General features: G+C 44.2%; 3 protein-coding genes across 11 annotated transcripts in view; 1 reads left to right on the forward strand and 2 right to left on the reverse strand.

Moving 5' to 3' along the window:
* CCDC38 (coiled-coil domain containing 38) overlaps positions 1–466 on the reverse strand; it is a 52,759-nt gene extending 52,293 nt beyond the window's left edge. The window contains exon 1 of one of the 3 annotated variants that reach the window (XM_023631840.2): positions 379–466. The gene's annotated coding sequence lies outside the window, so the exon portion shown is untranslated. Of the gene's footprint in view, positions 264–378 lie in introns of those variants that run through there. The other 2 variants (XM_023631841.2, XM_023631839.2) reach the window with 2 other exon arrangements.
* On the forward strand, positions 261–21,352 carry AMDHD1 (amidohydrolase domain containing 1). Of its 4 annotated transcripts, XR_011433764.1 has the most exons (10): positions 261–957; positions 2,159–2,265; positions 3,911–3,975; positions 5,877–6,154; positions 8,413–8,638; positions 11,529–11,653; positions 14,728–14,821; positions 15,401–15,561; positions 16,437–18,029; positions 20,367–21,352. XR_011433764.1 is itself a non-coding variant. In XM_023631842.2 (9 exons), exons 1-9 carry the CDS (start codon positions 821–823, stop codon positions 16,522–16,524), a joined length of 1,281 nt encoding a protein of 426 aa, XP_023487610.1. In that variant the 5' UTR covers positions 261–820; the 3' UTR covers positions 16,525–21,352. The 4 variants fall into 4 exon arrangements, 3 of the variants coding, with proteins under 3 accessions (XP_023487610.1, XP_070110616.1, XP_070110617.1); XM_023631842.2 differs by having other exon boundaries at positions 16,437–21,352; XM_070254515.1 differs by lacking the exon at positions 16,437–18,029.
* The window catches only part of HAL (histidine ammonia-lyase), a 26,078-nt gene continuing 22,598 nt past the window's right edge, over positions 18,128–21,607 (reverse strand). For all 4 annotated transcript variants that reach the window (XR_011433761.1, XR_011433762.1, XR_011433763.1 and 1 more), the window contains one exon: positions 18,128–19,963. Coding sequence is in view for 1 of the 4 variants with exons in the window: in XM_001494723.5 (XP_001494773.1) it covers positions 19,823–19,963 (141 nt within the window). In the remaining 3 variants the exon portion in view is untranslated. The remainder of the gene's footprint in view (positions 19,964–21,607) is intronic.

Below are 21,607 nucleotides of genomic sequence, written 5' to 3' on the forward strand. Positions count from 1 at the left end.
CTCAACGAGTTCGGATCCAGGAGCCGTTCCAACCTATCCTTCAGAAGGCGTTAACGGGAAGGTGGGCGGAGACGCCAATCGATTCTCCAGCCTCGGCTCTATCCTCCCCCGCCCGGGTCCCCCTTCATCTCGGGGACCGTCTGCTAGGAGATCCCGGAGCGGAGCTGGCCAACCGAAAAGTGCGCAGTACCCGCCACCCCGCGTCGCGGCTGCGCGGACCCAGGAGCAACCCCCTGACCCCCGCGCGCGCATCCCCCCCTCCCCACCCCTCGGTTCCTCCGCAGAGGGTCCTCCGCGCCCCAGAATGCCGCCCAGCCCGCTGGGCAGAGGTTTCCCCTACTCTTTCCCCTCCCGGGGTTCTCTGCTAGGTTCCCGCACCTGCTCCCTGGCAGAGGCTCCCCCAACGCTTCCACCTCGGGGCGCCCTGGGCTCTTGGAGACTCCTTTCCTTCTGGCCACGTGATCGACTAAGCCCACCTTTATCTCCCTGGTGACCGAGCTTTATTTCCTTATCTGTAAACTAGGCACAGGAGTCCCTACGACATTGCCCCAGAACGTGATAGAGCGACCACAAAAGAGGAGACTCCATAATAACGTTTATTACTAATCATCATTCTCGGGGCTGGTGCCCGTCCTGTCGTTGGGATGGTTGGGGGAGGCGCGCACACCCCCGAGCTTTGGACGCGCAGCGGCCGCCAGCGCCCGCCCCGGCTCCACCCTCTGGGCCCAGGCGGCGCAGCCTCCGGCCGCGCACCCTGGTCCTCCGGCCCGCCCGCCGCTCGAGCCCCGCGGCCTCCCTGAGCCCCGTGGCGCGCGGCAAGATGGGCGGCGGCCACCGCCTCCTGCTGGAGAACGCGCGGCAGGTGGTGCTGGTGTGCGCCCGCGGCGAGCGCTTCCTGGCGCGGGACGCGCTGCGCAGTCTGGCCGTGCTGGAGGGCGCCAGCCTGGTGGTGGGCACGTAAGTGGCCGCGCGCGGGGGGCTCGGCAGCCAGGGCCGGGCTTGGCCCTCTTTCTCTGCTTGTGCGCTGTGGAGGGAAACCGGGTAGCAGCTTTCTCGCGCCCGGCCTGCCTTTTAGGGACTTGTAACATGTTTCACTACTTCGGGTCGTCATTCCGGGGGAAAAACGCGCTCTCGCTGCACAACCCCTCCCCATGTCCCCCATCCCCAGATCTTTTGAATCAGCATCTCTGCGGGTGGAGTTCTGAGACCTAATTTTTACAAAGCATCCCTCCCACCCCCGCTTCGTCTGTACATTAAAGCTTGAGAAACACGCAAAGCGTTCAGATGGTGATGGTTGGGGGTGATAGGAAATTAAGATTCAGCCACCAGAAAAAGAGGACATTTCTAGTTATTTTTATTTAACCGTCTGAGCTTCCTGCTAGGAGTGAATAAAAGAACAGCCACAGTTTGGGAGGGCGGCCCTAGGGGTGTTGAATGCGGATTTGAATTGGAGAGCCACATGGCGCGGAGATTGCACAAGATGAATGTCGCACCCCTTATCTGAGGCTCTTAGGGTTGTGTAAGAGCCCAGCTGTTAGGGACTGGGTGTGTGTTTGTTTTTAATTAACAAAGAGATAAAAACATTCCCAGTGTTACCGTCAAAAATTTGTTAAAATCAGTTAACAGAATTGCACAAAGGTAGGAATCCAGGTCTGGTTGACGACCATGTTCCATGCAGTTCCCAGGATCCAGGCCCCTACCATCCTCTCTGCTGTGCGAGGCCGCCTCTCTCACAGTCATCCTGTCGTCCACCATGGCTGCTCCATCTCTCGCTATGGGGCTGACATTTCAGCCAGTAGGAAATAGGAAGAGAAAACTATCGTATTGGCTAGAACTTAGTCACATGGTCCAACCGGGCTGATGGGAGACTCCGAAATGTCGGCTTGATTCTGGGCCGTGTGTGTCCAGTTAAAGTTTAGAAATCTAGCCCTGTGGAGAAAGGGAACGTTGATACTGGGGAACAAGTAGCAGTCTGCCAACGTGACTTGACTTTACGGCTTGCATGTGGCTAGAGTCACTTTTCCTAAGACACCAGTTCAAGAAGGAAATACAGTGAATATTAACTGACCCCAAAAGATGTCCGTAACATATTTTAAATCATTCGATTTCTCACAGCGTTTTCCCAAACTTCAGTAATTACTTTTTGATTTTTCTTCAGGGATGGGTTTATAAAAGCCGTCGGTCCTGCTGATGCTATCCAAAAGCAGTTTTCTGAAGAAACGTTTGAAGAAAGAATTGACTGTTCTGGGAAATGCATCTTGCCTGGTATTAGCCTCTTTTTCAGTAAAACCTTGAAAGCAGTCTGATTGATGTAAAGAGGAAGAGTGGCAGCCTGTTTTAAAGTCTCACAGTAATATTACAATATAAACATAGCTACCATGGATTGAGTTCTACTATTGGATATCTAGCTGCTTTACAAACAAGTTTTCATGTTAAATTCTTTCTAACTGCCCTCCAAGGGTAAGTATCATTATCGACATGTTACAGATTAGAACACTGAAGTTTAGGAATCTTACCCAAGATGGCTAAACAGGTAAAGAGCAAGCTGGGAATCAAACCCACTCATTCGCTCCACTTGTTCCCACTCACATGGGGAAGAGAAACCAGCTGTGTTGTGTTTAGATTCAAAAGCTGTTGGAAGGAATTTATGAATCCATTTCCTTGGGGAGGCAGAGGGCTGGCTGCTGTCTCCAACCCCAGAATATACTCCAAATTTATATAGAGTGTGAAACAAAGAACTCAGCTCTAGGTGGAAAGGAAAAAACATCCTGGAGATTTCACTGAAGTTCATGTCTGTCCTTAGTGACTGACAACACAATCAGTTTATTAACCATCCTCTCCTACCTTCTCTAAGTTTTATGGCTTCATGTACTCATCTGAAACAAGGTTCACAAATTTTGAGTTCTGTGCACACTTGGAGTCTAGGATTTTCTATTTTTTGTGTCCTGTGAGTATCTGACAGAGCTTCTGGCTCATGGGAGTTAGGAGATAAAGTCAGAGTGAAGCCTTATGAGAACGAGCAGAGTGTAGTAGAAAGCAGTCTTAACAGAGACTCTTGATTTTAGTCCCATCAGAACCACTAATGAGCCATTTAATCCACAGAGATTTTAAATATTCTAAAAGACACACTTGACTGAATTGTACCTGGATGAACAAAAGTTGCAAGTGATTGTCTTATTGCTTCTCTTTTAATATACTTCTTTCTTGAGAAAGATTCACCTTTCTGATTTCATATTTTTCCTTCTCAAAGTTGAGGTGGGGGCATTGTATTATTCTGTTTTCACACTCAGATTATTCCTTGCTGATACAATCATTGGTTTGCTCAACTAAAAGATTCGATGTTCTGGTTTTTTGGGGGTTTTTTTGAGGAAGATTAGCCCTGAGCTAACATCTGCTGCCAATCCTCCTCTTTGTGCTGTGGATGGCTGGCCCTGAGCTAACATCCGTGCCCATCTTCCTCTACTTTATATGTGGGACGCCCACCACATCATGGCTTGCCAAATGGTGCCATGTCCGCACCTGTGATGCGAACGGAGAACCCGGGCGCTGAAGCAGAGCATGCGCACTTAACCGCTAGGCCACCAGGCGGCCCCTTCACCTTCTATTTTAAAAGCTTGCTTGGTGAGCATGGACTTCTTGGCCAAAAGAAAGGGAGCTGTATTTCTTTAAGGGATATTTTCATCATGTTGAGTCACCCTCCTCCCTGAGAACCTTCTAGACCAGCCATTCAGAGAGGCTTCTTGTTTCCTCTCTGTTTGAGTGAACCGTGCAGACAAATTCTTCCGCCTTCACCCCCTCCAAGATGGCTGACCGACATCATGCTTTCCTAAGAGCCTAGGGTATAGTCCACCTACTATCTAAGGGCTGTCTGCTTCTCAACTTTAAACATGATTTGATTTATTGATTACAGGTTTGGTGGATGCACACTCACATCCAGTATGGGCTGGGGAAAGAGTTCACGAGTTTGCAATGAAGGTAACTGCGATAAATGGTGGCACATCAAAATAAAGGACAAATTTATAGACAAGTCTTATGCTAAAGAGTTGATGGGCTATCTTATCATATGCCCATATGTCTTTTTAGTGGATATTTTTACTGGCTTAGATTATGGAAAATAAATTACAACAAAACTAACTAATATATAACTGTCCCAAATCTTTATACTGTGCACAGGGCTAGCAATCATTTTAAGTATAATAGTTTTCAAACATTTTTAGCTGCAGAATCTTGCTTTTAAAACAACTGAGTTGTGTTGCTCACTAATTTCTCCTCTCCTTCGTTTCCCCCATTCCATCCCACCATCCCTGGGAGCCTTTGAAGGTGGCCCACGAAACAGTTGGAAAATCACCGTTCATTGGGGTCAGACTTGGAAAACTATATTACCAATCACAAAAATAAAATAAGTCTTGTCCTGTTCTCATTTTTCCCAGAAAAGTGAGATTTCTTAAGAAACATAAAAAGTAGTCTGTGTCAGTCACTAATTAGCCATAGTCAACCCTTAAATCCCTAGTTGGAGCCATTTTCACATTGTTTTAAATAGATTTTATCTTTTAGAGCAGTTCATGTTTGCAGCAAACTTGAGAGGAAGGTACAAAGATGCCCCCTGCCCCACACGTGCACAGCCTCTCCCACTATCAACATCCCCCACCAGAGTGGTACATTTGTTATAACTGATGAACCTACATTGACACATCATCGTCACCCACAGTCCATAGTTTAGGGTTCACTCTTGGTGTTGTACATTCAATGGATTTGAACCAATGTATCTTGACACGTATCCACCATTGTAGTGTCATACAGAGTAGTTTCACTGCCCTAAACATCCTCTGTACTTTGCCTCTTCATCCCTCCCTCCCCACAGCCCCTGGTAACCACGGATCTTCTTACTGTCTCCTTAGTTTTGCCTTTTCCAGAAAGGCATATAGTTGGAATCATAAATGTGTAGATTGGCTTCTTTCAGTTAGTAATATGCATTTAAGGTTTCTCCATGTCTTTTCTTCACATTGGTTTTTTTTTTTTAAAAAAAGTGTACATTTTAACAGCTAAATTGGATTATTTCAGAAAAAGAAAAAAATTTCTTCAGATATTGGGTACCTTCCTCAACAAGCAAGAGCTGTTTTTAAGACTTTTCTGTTAAATTGCAGAATGTCAGAGACAAAAAGCAACCTTAGAGAGTTGAGATTCCAATCTCTTATTATATAGATGCAGAAGGTGTGGTTCACAGAAAGGAGGGGTGTTGACTGAGTTCACCAGCCCCCCATGGCAGAACCCAGATGAAAACTCTGACCGGGGGACTCCCAGGCTAGCATACTTTGTTTACACCGCACCTTGCTGCCCAAGAGTAACAGAGCGTAGTGGGATCCCAGAAAGAGCCTCTGTATTTGCTTGTGACAGAGTGACAGGCCCCAAACTCTAGTGGCCAAATACTCAGACATGCAAACCTCCTGGGTCTCTCTAGTGTAGATCTGAATAACTGCAGGGGGCTTCCAGAATTGCCTAAGCTTTGTTTTCTCATAGATGCTGAGGGATAGGTGGAAACTTAGCTGGTACACACTCGGGCCGACTGGGTTGTTAAAATACTGGAGTACTTCTGTACTGGTTGGTGAAGTGCAGCTGCCTGGAGACCCCAAGTTTCCACCACATCTCCCATTTCTGCCACCCCAGGCCCTTCCTGGGAACCCCCCGTCCCCACCCCACCCCACTCCCTGGCAGAGTAGGGGCTTCCAGGACTATGTGCCCCAGTATCCCTTCTCATTGGTTGGTGCCCATAGCATGTCATTGTTAATCATTTTAATATCACTCCTGCAAGCAGGTTCTGTAGACCTGCCTGCAACCTCCCGGCGTTTGCCGGGCCTAAGAATGAGCCGTGTGTTCAGTTGGCAGGAGCCACGTACATGGATATTCACCAGGCTGGAGGAGGGATAAACTTCACGGTAGAGCGCACGCGCCAAGCCTCGGAGGACGAGCTATTCAGCTCCTTCCAGCAGCGGCTGCAGTGCATGATGAGGGCTGGGACCACGCTAGTGGAGTGCAAGAGCGGATACGGCCTCGACCTGGAGACCGAGCTCAAGATGCTGCGCGTGATTGAGCGTGCCCGGCGGGAGCTGGACATCGGCATCTCGGCCACTTACTGCGGAGCTCACTCAGTGCCAAAGTAACTTCACGCAGTGGGACCCGGGTTTAACTTGGAGCATTAAGAACAAAGAAGGGGTCATGTGGCACCTAAGTGAGGGCTGCCTTGTCGGGGTAGAGGTGCATCGGCTCTTGCAGAATTCTAATGGTCAGTCTTCTCACACACATAGTTTTAGGAAGGCGATCCCCATCAGACCCGTCAATTTGCTAGCCACTTAATGATGATGGAAGAAGAGAGATTCAAAACTCTTCTGGTTAACAAAAGGAAATGCCCCTTTATAGATCCTTTAAAATGACCGATATTACTCTAGTTTCCCATGACAGCATAAAAGCACTTCAGAGATTAAGAGTAACATCCTGTAGGAATGGATCAGTTCTTGAAGTCAAGATGACTCAGCATGGTTGTCATTTTTGTTTATTCATTTGCTTATTTGACAGCAGACATTTTTATTGTTGTAAATGTTTTTAGCTTTCCCCTCTACCTAAAAATTTCTCCTATATGACTTTACTGTAGAGAATTCTGTCCCTTTCTGCACCTGCATCTTATCTGTCCTGTAATTTCTACACCTGAAGACACAGTTCCTGAACTAAAAGATCCAAAAGAAATCCAGGACGTGACAATTCTCAGGGCGTCTCCAAGTCTGAGTGCAGTTTTTTTTTTTTTAAAGATTTTATTTTTTCCTTTTTCTCCCCAAAGCCCCCCAGTACATAGTTGTATATTCTTCGTTGTGGATGCTTCTAGTTGTGGCATGTGGGACGCTGCCTCAGCGTGGTCTGATGAGCAGTGCCATGTCCGCGCCCAGGATTCGAACTAACGAAACACTGGGCCGCCTGCAGCGGAGCGCGCGAACTTAACCACTCGGCCACGGGGCCAGCCCCCTGAGTGCAGTTTTAAGCTTTGATAACCTAGATATATAAATGCTACAGCCTTAGAAAATTATTTGGAAGTTAATTATTTATTTTTGCATTTACTTAGTTTTGTGAACTTTGAAAAATAAAACTTTAATGTTATTTTTTGTTTACTGTCTTCAATCAGAGGCACTAAAAAAATTAACATTAAAAATTTATTATTAAAAATTCACAAAACTAATTCAGTAGAAAAGAAACATAAATACTTCATATTTCAGTGATGTTTGTTGTATGTTTTTAGCATTTATACTTCTGAAATTGTTAAAGCTTAAAACTGCACTAAGACTTTTGGGACATCTTCTCTATAGAAAATAGATTTTTTTTTTTTCAAACAGAGTATAAAGTGTATTATAGTCTGTTTTTTTTTCAGTAGGAAAGACTGTATGACGTGGTAGAAAAATCTCAGGCTTTGAAGCGATACCAGACCTGGGTTTCAGTCCAGATCAGATACTTCCGGCTGGGTGATTTTGAGGGAGTCACTTAGCTTTTTGGAACATGAATTATTCATCTGTAAAGTAGCTAAATAACTCCCTATTCTATATGATTTTCTTGAAAAATAGAAACAACGTATGTAAGTGCCTGTCTCCTCGTAGTCCACCTCTATCTACTCACCCAAATGGTTTTTGCAGAACAAGAACATTCTATGTGCCAAATACAGGGATGAAGTTTTACAGAAATTTTCTCCATCTGCCAGTGAGTCTCTGAGGTCTGTGTCTTGATCCCCAATGATAAAGCCTGAGGCTCAGAGTTAGGGTTCAGCCAAATAATGGCTAAATAACGTGTCCAAAATTATGTAGCCAGCAAGGGGTGGGGCTCTGTGTCTCTCCGACCTCAAAAGCCCAGCCTTTCTAATATATAATTACCCCAGAACCATAGAGAGAATTTGAGGGCCTCCTACGATCTTCCCGCACGTCTCCAAATGGTGAGACAGGAAACCTTAAGCAGATGTTTCTAGAAACAGTGTGGAAGAAGAAAAAGACAGTGATAGCTGGGGCCCAGGTAAGGGCGTGCAGTTGGATTGTCAGGGAAGCATCCAGGATGCCCTCTAAGTGTCCTTGACAGGAAGATTCAGTTTTTCAATCAGGTGGCCTCGCTGGCATTCCCAAAGGCAACACAGGTTTGCCAGAATGGATGAGCCCTTTGAGTCTCTGTGTACAGGGTCAGTGCACACAGAAGTCTTGTCACTACCTCTGCTATGTAGGAATGTCCCAATTGTTAAGGGTCCTGAGTTATAGCTTTGATTCTTTCTCTACCTTTCTGAGGCTCAAGGTCATTTGCCTGTAGGTTCTCAGGTTTTCCAAGTGCCAAAAATCCCTTTCTCCAATTTTTTAAAAAATACTTGCCCATGGTAATCTCATTTTCTTCCCTCAGAGGAAAAACCGCTAAGGAAGCTGCTGATGACATCGTCAATAACCACATCCCAAAGCTGAAGGAACTTGGCAGAAATGGGGAAATACACGTGGACAATATAGATGTGTTCTGTGAGAAGGGCGTCTTTGATCTCGATTCCACCAGAAGGATTCTTCAAAGTGGAAAAGATACAGGGTTACAGATTAACTTCCATGGGGATGAGCTCCACCCAATGAAGGCTGCTGAGGTATGGTTGGCCCTTGCTTTTCCTTTGTTGACACTCATGCTGTGGAAATCTTCGTTTGTTCAAATGTAGGACTAGCCTTCTGAAGAGAATGGGGAGATTCGTTTGAACAAGGCTGGCTGAGCCTTGAATCCCTGACCTCAATTAGAAATTTACTTTGTTGCTGTTCATTTACTTTTATTATCACCTGCTGGTGGTATTAGTAGAAAAAGAAGTACATTTGTGGTCTCATTTACTAAATTCACAACCTATTTTGGTTGGCACACAGAGCCACTCTAGCAGGTTCTATTAATTTCAGACGTAGCTTCTAGGGTCTTTCCGTGGCAGCATCCAGATGAACTTTAGTGGCGCACACCATCGATAGACCCAGGAGGAGTTTCAAATCTGTATGTCTTGCCCAGATTCATTTATTCATGCTTTAAACTAACGTTTGAGTGTCTACGGTATGCCAGGCACTGTTCTAGACATTGAGAATTCAGCAGTGAATAAGACACACAAAATTCCTGCAGACGTGAGCCTAGACGGCGCTCTAAGCCCTAGAGCTAAAGAAACAACTGAACTTGGGGCATAAATACAGATGTTGATACGCCACGTGTCTCAACCGCAGCATGTCCCATGTGATCTTTTTTTCCTGAAAGATCAGCCCCTGAGCTAACATCTGTTGCCAATCTTATTTTTTTCTTCTTCTTTTTCTCCCCGAAGCCCCCCAGTACATAGTTGTATATTGTAGTTGTGAGTCCTTCTAGTTGTGGCATGTGGGATGCTGCCTCAGCATGGCCTGATGGGCAGTGCTGTGTCCTTGCCCAGGATTCGAACCTGGGAAACCCTGGGCCCCTGAAGCCGAGCACCCGAATTTAACCACTCGGCCACAGGGCCGGCCTGCCATGTGATCTCTTAATATCACTTCCAAATCTTGTCCTGTGTTTCCTGCCCCAGTGAATGACACCGTTCTCTATCTGTTGCCTAAGTCAAAAACCTGGACATTATTTTGACTCCTCCCTCCCCCAACATACCACATTTCAGCCAACAAGCAAGACCTCCCGGTTCTCCTCCTAAACGTCTCTAGCTCACTTCTCTTCACTCTGCGTAGTTCAAACCACCCTCAGCTCTCACCTGGATTCCTGCAACAAGCCTTCTTGCCTCCCAGCTTGGCTGCACTTTAATCCATTCCCTCAGTGTATCTTATCTTTTCTTCATTGCTTAAAGGCTTACCATTGCTGGTAGGACAAATTCCAAACTCCGTACACGTAGGCTGAGCAGGATCCAGCCCTTGCTTACCTCTCTATCTCCCCCCCCACCGCTTCCTTCCCCTTTTTCATCTCTTCTACCCTCTTTACCATGAATCAGCCAAAATAAGCTATTTCTAGTACAACTCATACCCCATTCCTGTGCGCATGCCGGTTCTCTAATCTGGACACTCCCCTTTGTCTTGCTAACTCTGACTCCCTTCCATGTTTCACCTCAGCTACCCCTTCGCTGGGAGCCTTCCCAAACCTCTCCAAGAGTGGTCATAGCTCCTCCCTGTGCTTGTCGCACTGTGGTAAAATTGCCTGCTGGACTATAAACACACTAAGGACTGTACCCGTGTGCTACACAGCCCTGTCTCTGGAGGTTAGCACAGTGCCTGGCGTACAGGTGGTCTTTAGTGAGTAAATATTTGTTGAATTTTTATTGAATGAATGTGAACTGGGTGGTCAACAAGATACTTTTGGTCATAGAGAGTGACTGGTGAATTGAATCATCGGAGGTCAATATGCCAGATGAACAAATCAAGTTTGGAAAAGCGAGGGTGATTCCAAGGTCAGAAGGGAGCTCTCCCTGGGGAGCACAGACGGTGCTGTGGAGTCCAGACTCCCCTGAGCCCCAGTCCAAAATGCTCTTAGACCTGAGCAAGCTGCTGCCGGGGGCCAGCTCTTTCCTGCCCTGGTGGGGGCATTACAGCCTCCCTGGGCCACTGTGTAATCTCAAATATAAAGTCTACTTTCCTTTCCTTGGAATGTTTAACTTATCACTTTTCAGCCTGGGGCACTTCTTGTGTGTGTGTGTGTGTGTGAAATTTGTCAAGCTGAGAAGAAATGAACTTTAATGCATATTTCCATTATTGTCATAACATTACATCCTTTTGGTTTTCTTCTAATAATCTGGACCAAACTTTTCATCTGGAGAGAAATCAAGCTCAAGTAGATATTCTCAAATTATACACAAGCCCACATTTTTAAAGTTTGTTTTCTTAACTGATGTTTTCACTGAATACAATGGCATTCCAAGATCCTTTTCTTTATTGTGTTTTTATGATACTATATAATTACATTTTATTACCAGTGTTGCTCAGTGTGGTTTTTTTTTTTTTTTTGAGGAAGATTAGCCCTGAGCTAACTACTGCCAGTCCTCCTCTTTTTTGCTGAGGAAGCCTGGCCCTGAGTTAACATCGTGCCCATCTTCCTCTACTTTTTTTTATATGTGGGACGCCTACCACAGCATGGCGTGCCAAGTGATGCCATGTCCGCACCCGGGATCCGAACCAGCGAACCCCGGGCCGCCGAGAAGCGGAACATGCGAACTTAACTGCTGCGCCACCGGGCCGGCCCCTCAGTGTGTTTTTTCTAATCCATAAGATTCGTAAAATTTTCTTTTTTATCAAATGTCGAAGAATATCAGACACCATTTGTGTCTAAGAACAGTTGTGGAAACAGCACGTTAGCTAATTTTCAAATGACTGTCCATCACAAACTCTGTATTCACATTGGGGCTTGTTCTTGCGAGAGGTAGTTGGCAAGAAATTTTAATAATGAAGAGTGCTGTTTATTTTTGCAGGAAAAACAATTTTATGGCACTTTATTGATTTTGCTGTTGCGTTTGGTGAAACTTTTCTCTCTCTGCTCATTCTGCCTAGCTCGGGGCTGAACTGGGAGCCCAGGCGATCAGTCACCTGGAAGAAGTGAGCGATGAGGGCATCGCTGCCATGGCAACGGCCAGGTGTTCTGCTGTCCTCCTGCCCACCACGGCCTACATGCTGAGGTGAGGTCACTTCTCGCTCCCACGCAAGAGCTGCAAGTACAGGCTGTGCAGACACAGACTTCCAAGATGCCTAAAAATTATTTCATATCTCTTAACAATGCAGATAAGAAAACTTAGCTCATGGAAAATGCCAGTTCTGGAATGATGTTCATAAATAAATTATCCTGAGGAAGAAGCTTAGACCCAAATTGCTTTGGAGTGGTGGGATTATGGGGAGAGTGAAGCTTTCTTTTTCTTTTTTCCTCATTTTTGGAATTTTCCAATTAAAAAAAATCAATATGCATTCCTTTTATAATTAGAAAATCATGAAAAAGGCTTTAACCTTTAAAAACATGCGTAAGATGTTAGGAATATTTAACAGTATTCAGCATCTGAATGAGCTGTTTTCTAAGAGGATGCAAGTGGGTACCATAATCCTCATAAATCTGGGAGTGGAAGGAAAGAGGAGACGTCTAAGTGTGTTTTGTAAAATCTCCCTAGGAATTTTGCTGTATGCCCTCTATGGATTGAATACACATAGTCCATCTTTTATAACTGCCCTTGCTCCAGTTCTACCAAATATGAGACCTGAGGTCTTCTGTGTCTTTCCACTGTACGACTTCTGTGTCAGCCATCGAGTTTGTGGTCAGGGAGACTAGCATTCGAGAGGCAGTTTATTTTCTCTTAGAACTAGGTGCTTTCTGTGTGGTTGGGACACATGGTTGTCAGGGAAATGATTCTGCAATTATGGCCTTAGGAGAGTGGTTCTTAACCTCGGGGCGAATTTGCCCCTTAGGGGACATTTGACAATGTCCGGAGACATTTTTGGTTGTCACGGCTAGGGGGTGCTGCTGACATCTAGTGGGTGGAGGTCAGGGATGCTGCTGAGCATCCCACAGTGCATAGAACAACCCCCTACAATAAAGAATCATCCGGCCCAAGGTATGAATTGTGCTGAGGCTGAGAGACTCTGCCTTAGGGATTGAAAAGCCAGGCTTCAGGCAACTTTTATAAGGGAGAAGGAAGGAATATTGCAGTGCTTTTCTGAAATTAATAATTTTATACAGTCACATGTCTAATATCCATTTCTCCTATTATTATTATTCTCTTAAAGAGTAGACGTAATGTAGATTACAACCAGAAAATATCAATCAGTGACTGTTCTTGGATGACCAACTGCTTTTCCTGCAAATCTCAGTAGTCATCAATCTAAATCATCAGTCAATACCTAATCTGGTTAATTTTCCACCACCCAAGGAATAAGTTTTTACAGAAAAAGGATTTCTTTAACTTTAAAAGGATCACTTTAACCTTGAATCTCTTAAAACGGAGCAAAAAATCAGACTTGCGGTACCGAAGGACAGTGCAGAATGAAAAGTCTAAAGTTTTTCCCTATGCCAGTGGTGGCCGCCATCGGCCATCACCACAGGATGGGTTTGGCATCCCATTTGGACCACAAGGGCAATCAAAGAGAAGTCCACACTCTCCTCTCTGGCTTCTCTGTTCCTGTATTTTTCTGATCTCTCCATCAGGAGGAAGCTGCAGGGCCCTTGCTGTACCTTGAGCTCTCTTAACCCTCATTTCCAGAATAACCATTGCCTTAGGCCACTTGAGGACTTCCGTTAGTCATTATTTTATACATCTTTGCGTATAATATTTAAATTTATTCAGGAAACGTTTACTTTAGTTTTTCTGGAGCTCCCTGAATACTTTTAACCGCCTCACTTTTTTTTCCTCCTTAGTAGTGGAAGGGGGAGGGGAGGCCATCAGAATGACCTGCAGGGAAATTTTAACCTTTGCCCTCTCTTCACTCTATATTTCTGCTTCGCCCACCTCCTCTTGTACATCGTCCTCGTTGAGAAACGTTATTTGAAGTGGTCCTGAAAATTGTCAGTCACGGACTGGAAATGTCTCAAGGGCAAGAATCATCTCTGCACCCCTAATAATTTATTAATCATGTATTCAATACATGTATCGAGGGCCCACTACTTGTCAGGCACTGATCTAGGCACGGGGGATCCAGCCACAAATAAAACAGAATCTTGTCCTCAAGAAGCTTGCATTCTCATGGGGAGAGACAGACAATGTGCAAACCAACAAATGAACATATAAAATAGCAGGGGATGGTGGCCGGCCCAGTGGCCGAGTGATTAAGTTTGACCCCCTCTGCTTCGGTGGCCTGGGTTTGTGGGTTCAGATCCCAGGCATGGACTTATACCATTCAGCAAGCTATGCTGTGGCAACAACCGACTTGCAAAATGGAGGAAGATTGGCACAGATGTTAGCTCAGGGCCAATCTTCCTCACCAAAAAAAAAAAGGGGGGGATGCTTAGTACCTTGAAAAGAGTCATAGTAAACCAAGAAGATAGAGAGAGTCTCGAGGGAGGGTGCTGTGTTTTTAGGGTGGTCAGGGAAAACCTTTCCAAGGACAGGACACTTGAGCAGAGACCTAGAGGAAGTGAGGGAGCAAGCCAGACCTCGAGGAAGGAGTGAGGCTCTCTAGAAGAGTGTTCCGGACAGATGGACAGTGAATGCAATGGTGGAAACACTCACTGTATCTGAGGAGCAACAGGAGTGAGGCCAGAGAGGCAGGAGCAAGGAGGGGGGAGATGCCATCCGGCTGAGTCCATGGTGCAGACAGGAAGTCCATGGGAAGCCACTGAGCGTTTTTAAAAGCACAACGACACACTGTAACTTATTTTTCTCAAAGATCCCTCTGGCTGCAAGGTAGAGAATAGGTTTTAGGAGAGTTGAGAATAGAAGCCGGGAAACCGGTTAAGATGGTCTTACAAATATCCTGGCAAGCGATGATGGCGACTTGGATCCAAGGTGGTAGCAGGTATAAAAATTATACCTGGCAGGTTGAGCTCTCTGAATATGTATAAGGATTGCTGAGATAATCCCAAATTCAAGAAATTAGTCATTGCCAAGTAATTTCACAAGCAGAATGAGAAAAACCAGGAGTCCTGGGGTTCCGCCTGCCTCCTCCACGAATCTTTTAGCCTTGAGGTTCTATTTCTTCCAGAACAGGAAGGCGTTGGATATCTTAAGTCAGCTTCCATCCTGAACATCTGTTCTTTCTTTCTTCCCCTTAGACTGAAGCAACCTCGAGCCAGGAAGATGTTAGAGGAAGGAGTCATAGTTGCCCTGGGCAGCGATTTCAACCCTAATGCCTATTGCTTTTCAATGGTAATGATTTTTAATGTGCTTTTCTGAGCAGAGTGTCAAACTTCTACCAAGCATATAACTAATTTAAAAATATTTCACTAACTTAAAATGTGTCAAAGATCTAAAACTATTTTCCTGTGAAACAAGAAAAAAAGGTAGACAGCAGTGTAATTGAATGTTTCTGTGCCACATGAAGGCCTCTGGCCCTAGATAGAGGAGAAAGTTCTATTTGCATTATTTTTTGATTCAGCCTTGGGCATTGTGGTTTTCCAATAACTTACTTCCCCTTTTGGAGAGTAGTGTAAACTCAAAGAAGATTTAGTTAGTAAGTGTGGAGGTGAGCTTCATCTTACGGAGTAAGTGGGCTTGAAAAGTTGTAAATAAATACTAAATACCCATGGCAGGGGTACTCTCTATAATAAAGGAATCTTTTCCAAAGCATAAGACTCTTTACTTGTAAATGTAAATTTTCTCATGCCAGTTTAGCCAGTTCCACCTATGCATTTAACCACCACCACTCGTTATGCTGTGTTGAGAAATGTCCTAGGTAGCAGTTGCCATTCTGTTGCTTTCCTCCAGTGCCTTTTTCTTCCGCCTTAGCCAATGGTCATGCACCTGGCCTGTGTAAACATGAGAATGTCCATGCCTGAGGCCTTGGCTGCTGCCACCATCAATGCGGCTTATGCACTGGGGAAATCTCACTCACATGGATCTTTGGAAGTTGGCAAACAGGGAGATCTCATTATCATCAATTCATCCAGGTGAGTGTCCTCCCAACTAAGCTATTGTATTTTATGCCCATTGTAATATGTAGGCTCGGTTTAAGTCCCTTCTCCATTAACTGTTGGCGTCAGGCTCTGCGGAGGCGCAGAAGCTACCCGATTTCCTCTATTGCCTCCACTTTCTCACCAGAAAGTCTCCCCACAGGTCCTACGCTACGGGTAGACTAGGCTTTCCAGTCTCTTCATCCATCTTGCATCTTCCGTAGATCTCCAGGTCTCTGCTCTGTTTACCTGGACTTTGGATTCTTGTCCCCTGGGCGTGTGTTTTTGTTTGCCTTCTTGGCTTCTGACCTTGTGCTTTTCTGGGTCATATGTGTCCCAAATAGGGCTTGTCAGCCTGGTCCTGATTCATTATCTCTCTGCCGTCGCATTCCATCTGTTTCCCAAAAGCCTGGCTTCAGTTTTCCTGCCTCTGGTTTCATCTTACTCTCCCAGTCGGCTGCCACCTGGGCTGCTAGTGTGACAACTGGAGTCTTATTGTTCTAAACCTTAAAGCTGTAAATCCTATGGCTCCTTGACCCTAGTGAGTTTATCCCAGCCCTTGGACCTCACGTTCAACCGAAGAGACTGGCTCTATAATTCCCCCTCCATAAACCACTCTCTCTACTGAAAATAATGCGATGTTGCTATTCGTGCATCACTTAATTGAATCAAATATTTTAAGATCAAACACTTAAATGATATCATTAAACAATATTTAACTTATCATAGTAATCTATCGTTTTTTTAAAAATCCAAATATCAATGACTAAGTGGAAAGAAATTTTTAGAGAATGTATTTTTAAATTAGCGTTTATTAGCAACATGAGAGTTTTGATTCATATGCATTAAAGTGATGTTTGATTTCCTTCTAGATGGGAGCATTTGATTTACCAGTTTGGAGGCTACCACGAATTAATTGAATATGTTATAGCTAAAGGAAAAGTCGTCTATAAAAAATGATAGATCTGAAAGGAAAGAGAAGACTCTTCGACTGTTTAAGTCAATACGGTTATATTACAAGTTAAAGTACCTTAGTAACTTACAGAATGATGTCACTTAAGTATATTTCAATGTTTTGTTAATCCACTTGAAAAACTCAGGGATTAATTTATTTTAATTTGACATGTCCACCTGGACATGTAAAAAGGTAAACCAGTTGTGATGAAAATCTCAAAATGTTAAGTTGTTTCACAAAGATTTGTTACAAATATCCTGAAAATTAATATGAGGGAGTATCACAAAAATGCCTTTGTGGGGGAAAAGCAGATTGGCAATTAGGTAGACATGGCTTGAAATTCACATTTTGTTTCTGATTTCAAATTTCACTTTTTAAACTATATTTAGTAAAAATTAGGGGATGGTAGGAAATCCAAATGATAGGCCCCAAATTAAGCTAGAATGTAGCCTTGTGTCACAAGCACTAGTTTTCCCCTTCCCCACACAGTTTGTCTCTCTAGATGCTCTTTGAGAGCGTTAGGGTGCCCTGAGGGAGCTTTTTAGGAAATGATTCCTTCCCTCCCTCGGCTCTGTCACCCAGTGTTGGTGTCACCCCAGGCCAGACTCCACCCTGGTCAGGGCTGGCTGTCAACCCCCATAGGTGCTCTGTGCCTCCTCATTCAGGTCAAGCAGGAGAGCAAGAAAGCCTGGCTGCCGTGGCTCTCAGGAGAGAAAACATTTTCTCAAAGCCTCCAGTAAAATTCTTCTCTGTCTCATTGGCTCAAATTGCAACCTCAACTGTTTCAGGAACTAATCACCACACCAAGGGAGTTGGGGGGGGCTACCTTAAGACTAAGTAGGCCTATGCCCTGAGCTGAATTGAATTTCCCCTTTTTTTAGATTTTGTCTTTTGGTAATATAGTCATGCGCCGCATAATGACGTTTTGGTCAATGATGGACTGCATATATGATGGTGGTGCCGTAAGATTAGGACCATATAGGCCAGGTGTATAGTCGGCTATACCATCTAGGTTTGTGTAAGTGAACGGTATGTGTTTGCACAAGGATGAAATCGCCTAACAATGCATTTCTCAGAATATATCCCCATCGTTAAGTGACCCAGGACTGTATTTTAAATGTTTATAGTTAATAAATTGATACTTTCAACCAAAGTAACCCCCAAAATGCAAAAGTATCATGCTATTCATGAGATAATTGGAAAGTTTCACAAAAAGATAATAATCCAGTGACCAGATCCAGAAATGAGACACAAGTTTAAAGTAGCAATGAAAAGTATCTTCTTTGAAATTTTTTTAGGTTCTGTATGGGATTTTTATGTATATGGTAGATTGTTACAGTACAGCCCCCAAATCACATATCCATACGCGTGACTATTACTCTCCTCCATTGTCTTGGGCCTGATGTGTGACTTATTTTGGCCAACAGGGCGTTTTAGCAAACGTGGCCTGGCAGAAGCTTGAAAAGCCCTGCTCTGTGGGGGGCTGCCCTCTGGCTGCCCCGAGACACAGGTGAGGAAGCCCAGGTGAGGCCGCTAGGGAGGAATCACATCTCTCCCTCCTTTGTTGCCACCCAAAGGGAACGAGAGAGAAAGTACACTGAGTCTATCACATTTCTAAAAGTCCTTTTTAATGAGTTAACATTCATTGACTAAATCCTTCAGAAACTTGATAAGCTGCAGTTAGCATAGCCTTTCCCTAAAGAGGTGTTAAAGTGTGTTATAAAAATCAAAGAATACAGTGACAACATAAGACAGTTGAGACTTAGCTTATACCGTATTTACCTTGACATTCTCTCAAAGGCATGCAGTGTCAGTTGTACATGTGAGAGCTGCACAGAAAACTCAATGACCCAGAGGACCACAGGGGCCTGTGGGAATCCAGGACCCCCAACCTGGAGTGAAGAGCAGCCACCACATCGCTGGGTTTACTTGTGGATAAGAAGGAATAAACGTGTGTATAAATGTGTGTGTTTACATTTTACCAAAGAACAGCTTTGAGAACACCCTCCCGGGAAACAGATTCCCCAGCACCTTTTTGTTGCTGTTGTTCCCTGCACTGCTGGGCGCTACAGGGGTCACTTCTGTCTCCACCTTTCCTGTGAACAGGTTACAATCTAAAGAGTGAAAACTCTATTGTGAAATATGCCGTTGAACCCATTTTAGGCTGTAATCAGGTAGGCAAGCTGGCAAGAGTGTCTGTCCTTTCCTTGACCAAGTGCAGATTTTAGAACCATGGTTTCAGGCTCCTGCACCTGGAGTGCCTTGCACACGTTTGCACAGATGGGTACAAAGTCACAGATCTTAGCCTTGGGAGGCCAAGAGGTCATCTGACCCATCCTTCATCCGGACAATTACACTTAAGCCTTCCCAGAAGGTCCTTTATCTTCTTTTTGGGGAAGAACAGATTGGGTAACACATCCTAGGGCCCCATCTGACCTTTGTCAATAGGGCCTCATTTTAATGATTACCGTTACAGAGAGGGGATTGGTTAACTTCTGAACATCAGATGCCTTGTCTGTGAAACCAGGTGGCTTCTCCACACAGGGTTATTATAAGAATGTGCACAGAGTGCTAACACCTAGTAAGGAGGAGATAGTACTAACATCCAGCTCCAGCGTAAGCATCTGAGCCCTTTTCTTTGATAGGTATAGTGATCTCTGAAAAATGTGAAATACACATTTCAATAAGGGCCACTCCAATAGCAATCTCATATTCATTCCTTAACTCCTTTACACGCAACCTCTCGAGGACCTGTTGACTGTTCTTTACTATGATTCAATTTATAGAAGAAAGAGCAGTTTAAGGACAAATTATGATTGAAACAGGGTTATTTATGAAGGTATATTAAGGAAAATTTGTCGTATGATGGCATAGCAAGGTCAGCAGAAGTTACCTAGTGGAGAGCTTCTCAAAGCAAAAAAACCCCCAAATCACAAAACTCTTGTTTTCAGAAAAGAGTGCTATCAATCTGTTTCCAGATTTGAGTTAATCTAATGCTAAGAGTAAAAGACAGACTCATGCGATTGTGGTTACTCTTCTCACCCCTAAGAGGGAGTGGTCTGTTGATCTTTAAGAAAGAAAAAAACTCTTACAGTCTGAAAACACCTGATGCATCTCCAACCAGGTCGACAAGAGCACAGTGCTAGATTTACTGTCACCCGCCTACCCGAAGTAGGTTTTAGAAGAACTGAATTATACAATGGATTGAGCTACCTAGGGAAGTTCTCAGGTCTCCTCTTTAGCATAATCCTGCTTTCTGTGAAGCTGAGTACCATGTGACCTGCTAATCCACGACAAAGCCCATTAAAGATCCTCAGACTCTGGGATTTTGATGGAGTTCTTGTGTAGAGATTCTAGTGAAAAGGCCGTTGGAGAAACCGGTCTTGATTCTGGAATATGCTCCATCCTGTATTTTTCAATGTATGGTACAGCTACTTCCCAAACCTGAGTAACAAGGACAAAACAAAGTCGAAATGTTGATGACATTGTTTTCACCTGCCATTAAACAGCAAATTCATCTGAAGTCAAAACATAATCTCTACCTGACTAGACTATTTGCTATTTGCCTGCTTTTATTATAAGCCATTTGACACATGATCTGTATCCATTACTCTTTGGTTGCATGGATAGCTTTTAAAATACAAAGTCTGAAACTTTTCTGAAGTAACCATGAAGGTTTTCAGCTGCTTATTCTTCTAAAGCAAAACAAGCCAAAAAACAAATAAAACCTAGAGAATTCTTCTGTGGACAGAATTAAGGAGAGCTGCTCAAGGGTATGCCTGTGTATTTTCTAAAGCAAACTCTGAATGGTAAAGGCAGTGGATTTCTTCATTTGCTCTATTACCAGGCCACATGCGCTCTGTTCCTGAGACCCTTGCTACTCAAAGTGTGGTCTGTGGACCAGCAGCATCAGCATCACCTGGGACAAGTCGGAATGTCAGCCCCACTCCAGACCTGAATCCGAATTTGCATTGTAACAGGATCCCCCGAGATTCACATGCACATTACAGTTTCAGAAGCTCTGTTCAGACCTTTCTTTGGTGTTTACCTCCACCTCCCACCTATTCTCTTTCAAGCATGACATCTTCTCAAATTATGGCTCTGTTTTTGGTTTACAGCTGCACTTTATCTGATTGCCACTGACAGCCAGGGAGCATTTCCTATTCTTTTGTATTACCTTGGAAAATGTATTCTTTCAAAGGCTAACCTCCTCAAAAAGATATTTTCACCCCCATGTTCACTGCAGCATTGTTTACAACAGCCAAGACATGGAAGCAACCTAAGTGGCCACTGATGGATGAATGGATAAAGAAAATGCGGTGTATATTCACACACAATGGAATATTATTCAGCCATAAAAAGAAGGAACTCTTGCCATTTGCAACAACATGGATGGACCTTGAGGGCATTACGCTAAGTGAAATAAGTCAGACAGAGAAGGACAAATATCGTATAATCTCGCTTATATGTGGAATCTAAAAACAAAAAACTGAACTCATAGATACAGAGAATAGATTGGTGGTTGGCAGAGGCAAGGGGAAGGGGGGCAAAATGTGTGAAGGGGGTCAAAAGGTACAAGCTTCCAGTTACAAAATAAATTAGTCCTGGGGATGTGATATACAGCATGGTGACTGTAGTTAATAATACTGTATTGTATATTTGAAAGTTGCAAGAGAGTAGATCTTAAAAGTTCTCATGGCAAGAAAAAAAATTTGTAACTATGAATGGTGATGGATGCTAACTAGCCTTATGGTGGTGATAATTTTGTGATATATACAAATATTGAATCGTGTTGTACACTTGAAACTAATATAATGTTGTATGTCAATTATATTTCAATTTTATTTATTTATTTATTTTTTTGAGGAAGATTAGCCCTGAGCTAACATCTGCCACCAATCCTCCTCTTTTTGCTGAGGAAGACTGGCCCTGAGGTAACATCCGTGCCCATCTAACTCTACTTTATATGTGGGACGCCTACCACAGCATGGCTTGACAAGCAGTGCGTAGGTCCACACCTGGGATCCCAACTGGCGAACCCCGGGCCACCAAAGTGGAACATGCGCACTGAACTACTGAGCCACTGGG

This window comes from Equus caballus, chromosome 28 (assembly GCF_041296265.1).
Source record: "Equus caballus isolate H_3958 breed thoroughbred chromosome 28, TB-T2T, whole genome shotgun sequence".
NCBI classification, from domain to species: Eukaryota; Metazoa; Chordata; class Mammalia; order Perissodactyla; family Equidae; genus Equus; species Equus caballus.

Excerpts from the sequence above, each read along its gene's own strand:
- AMDHD1 (XM_023631842.2), top strand. The coding sequence starts at position 821 with ATGGGCGGCGGCCACCGCCTCCTGCTGGAGAACGCGCGGCAGGTGGTG. Across the intron at positions 3,976-5,876 it reads TTCACGAGTTTGCAATGAAG|TTGGCAGGAGCCACGTACAT; the intron begins GTAACTGCGATA and ends CCGTGTGTTCAG. Across the intron at positions 15,562-16,436 it reads ATTATCATCAATTCATCCAG|ATGGGAGCATTTGATTTACC; the intron begins GTGAGTGTCCTC and ends ATTTCCTTCTAG.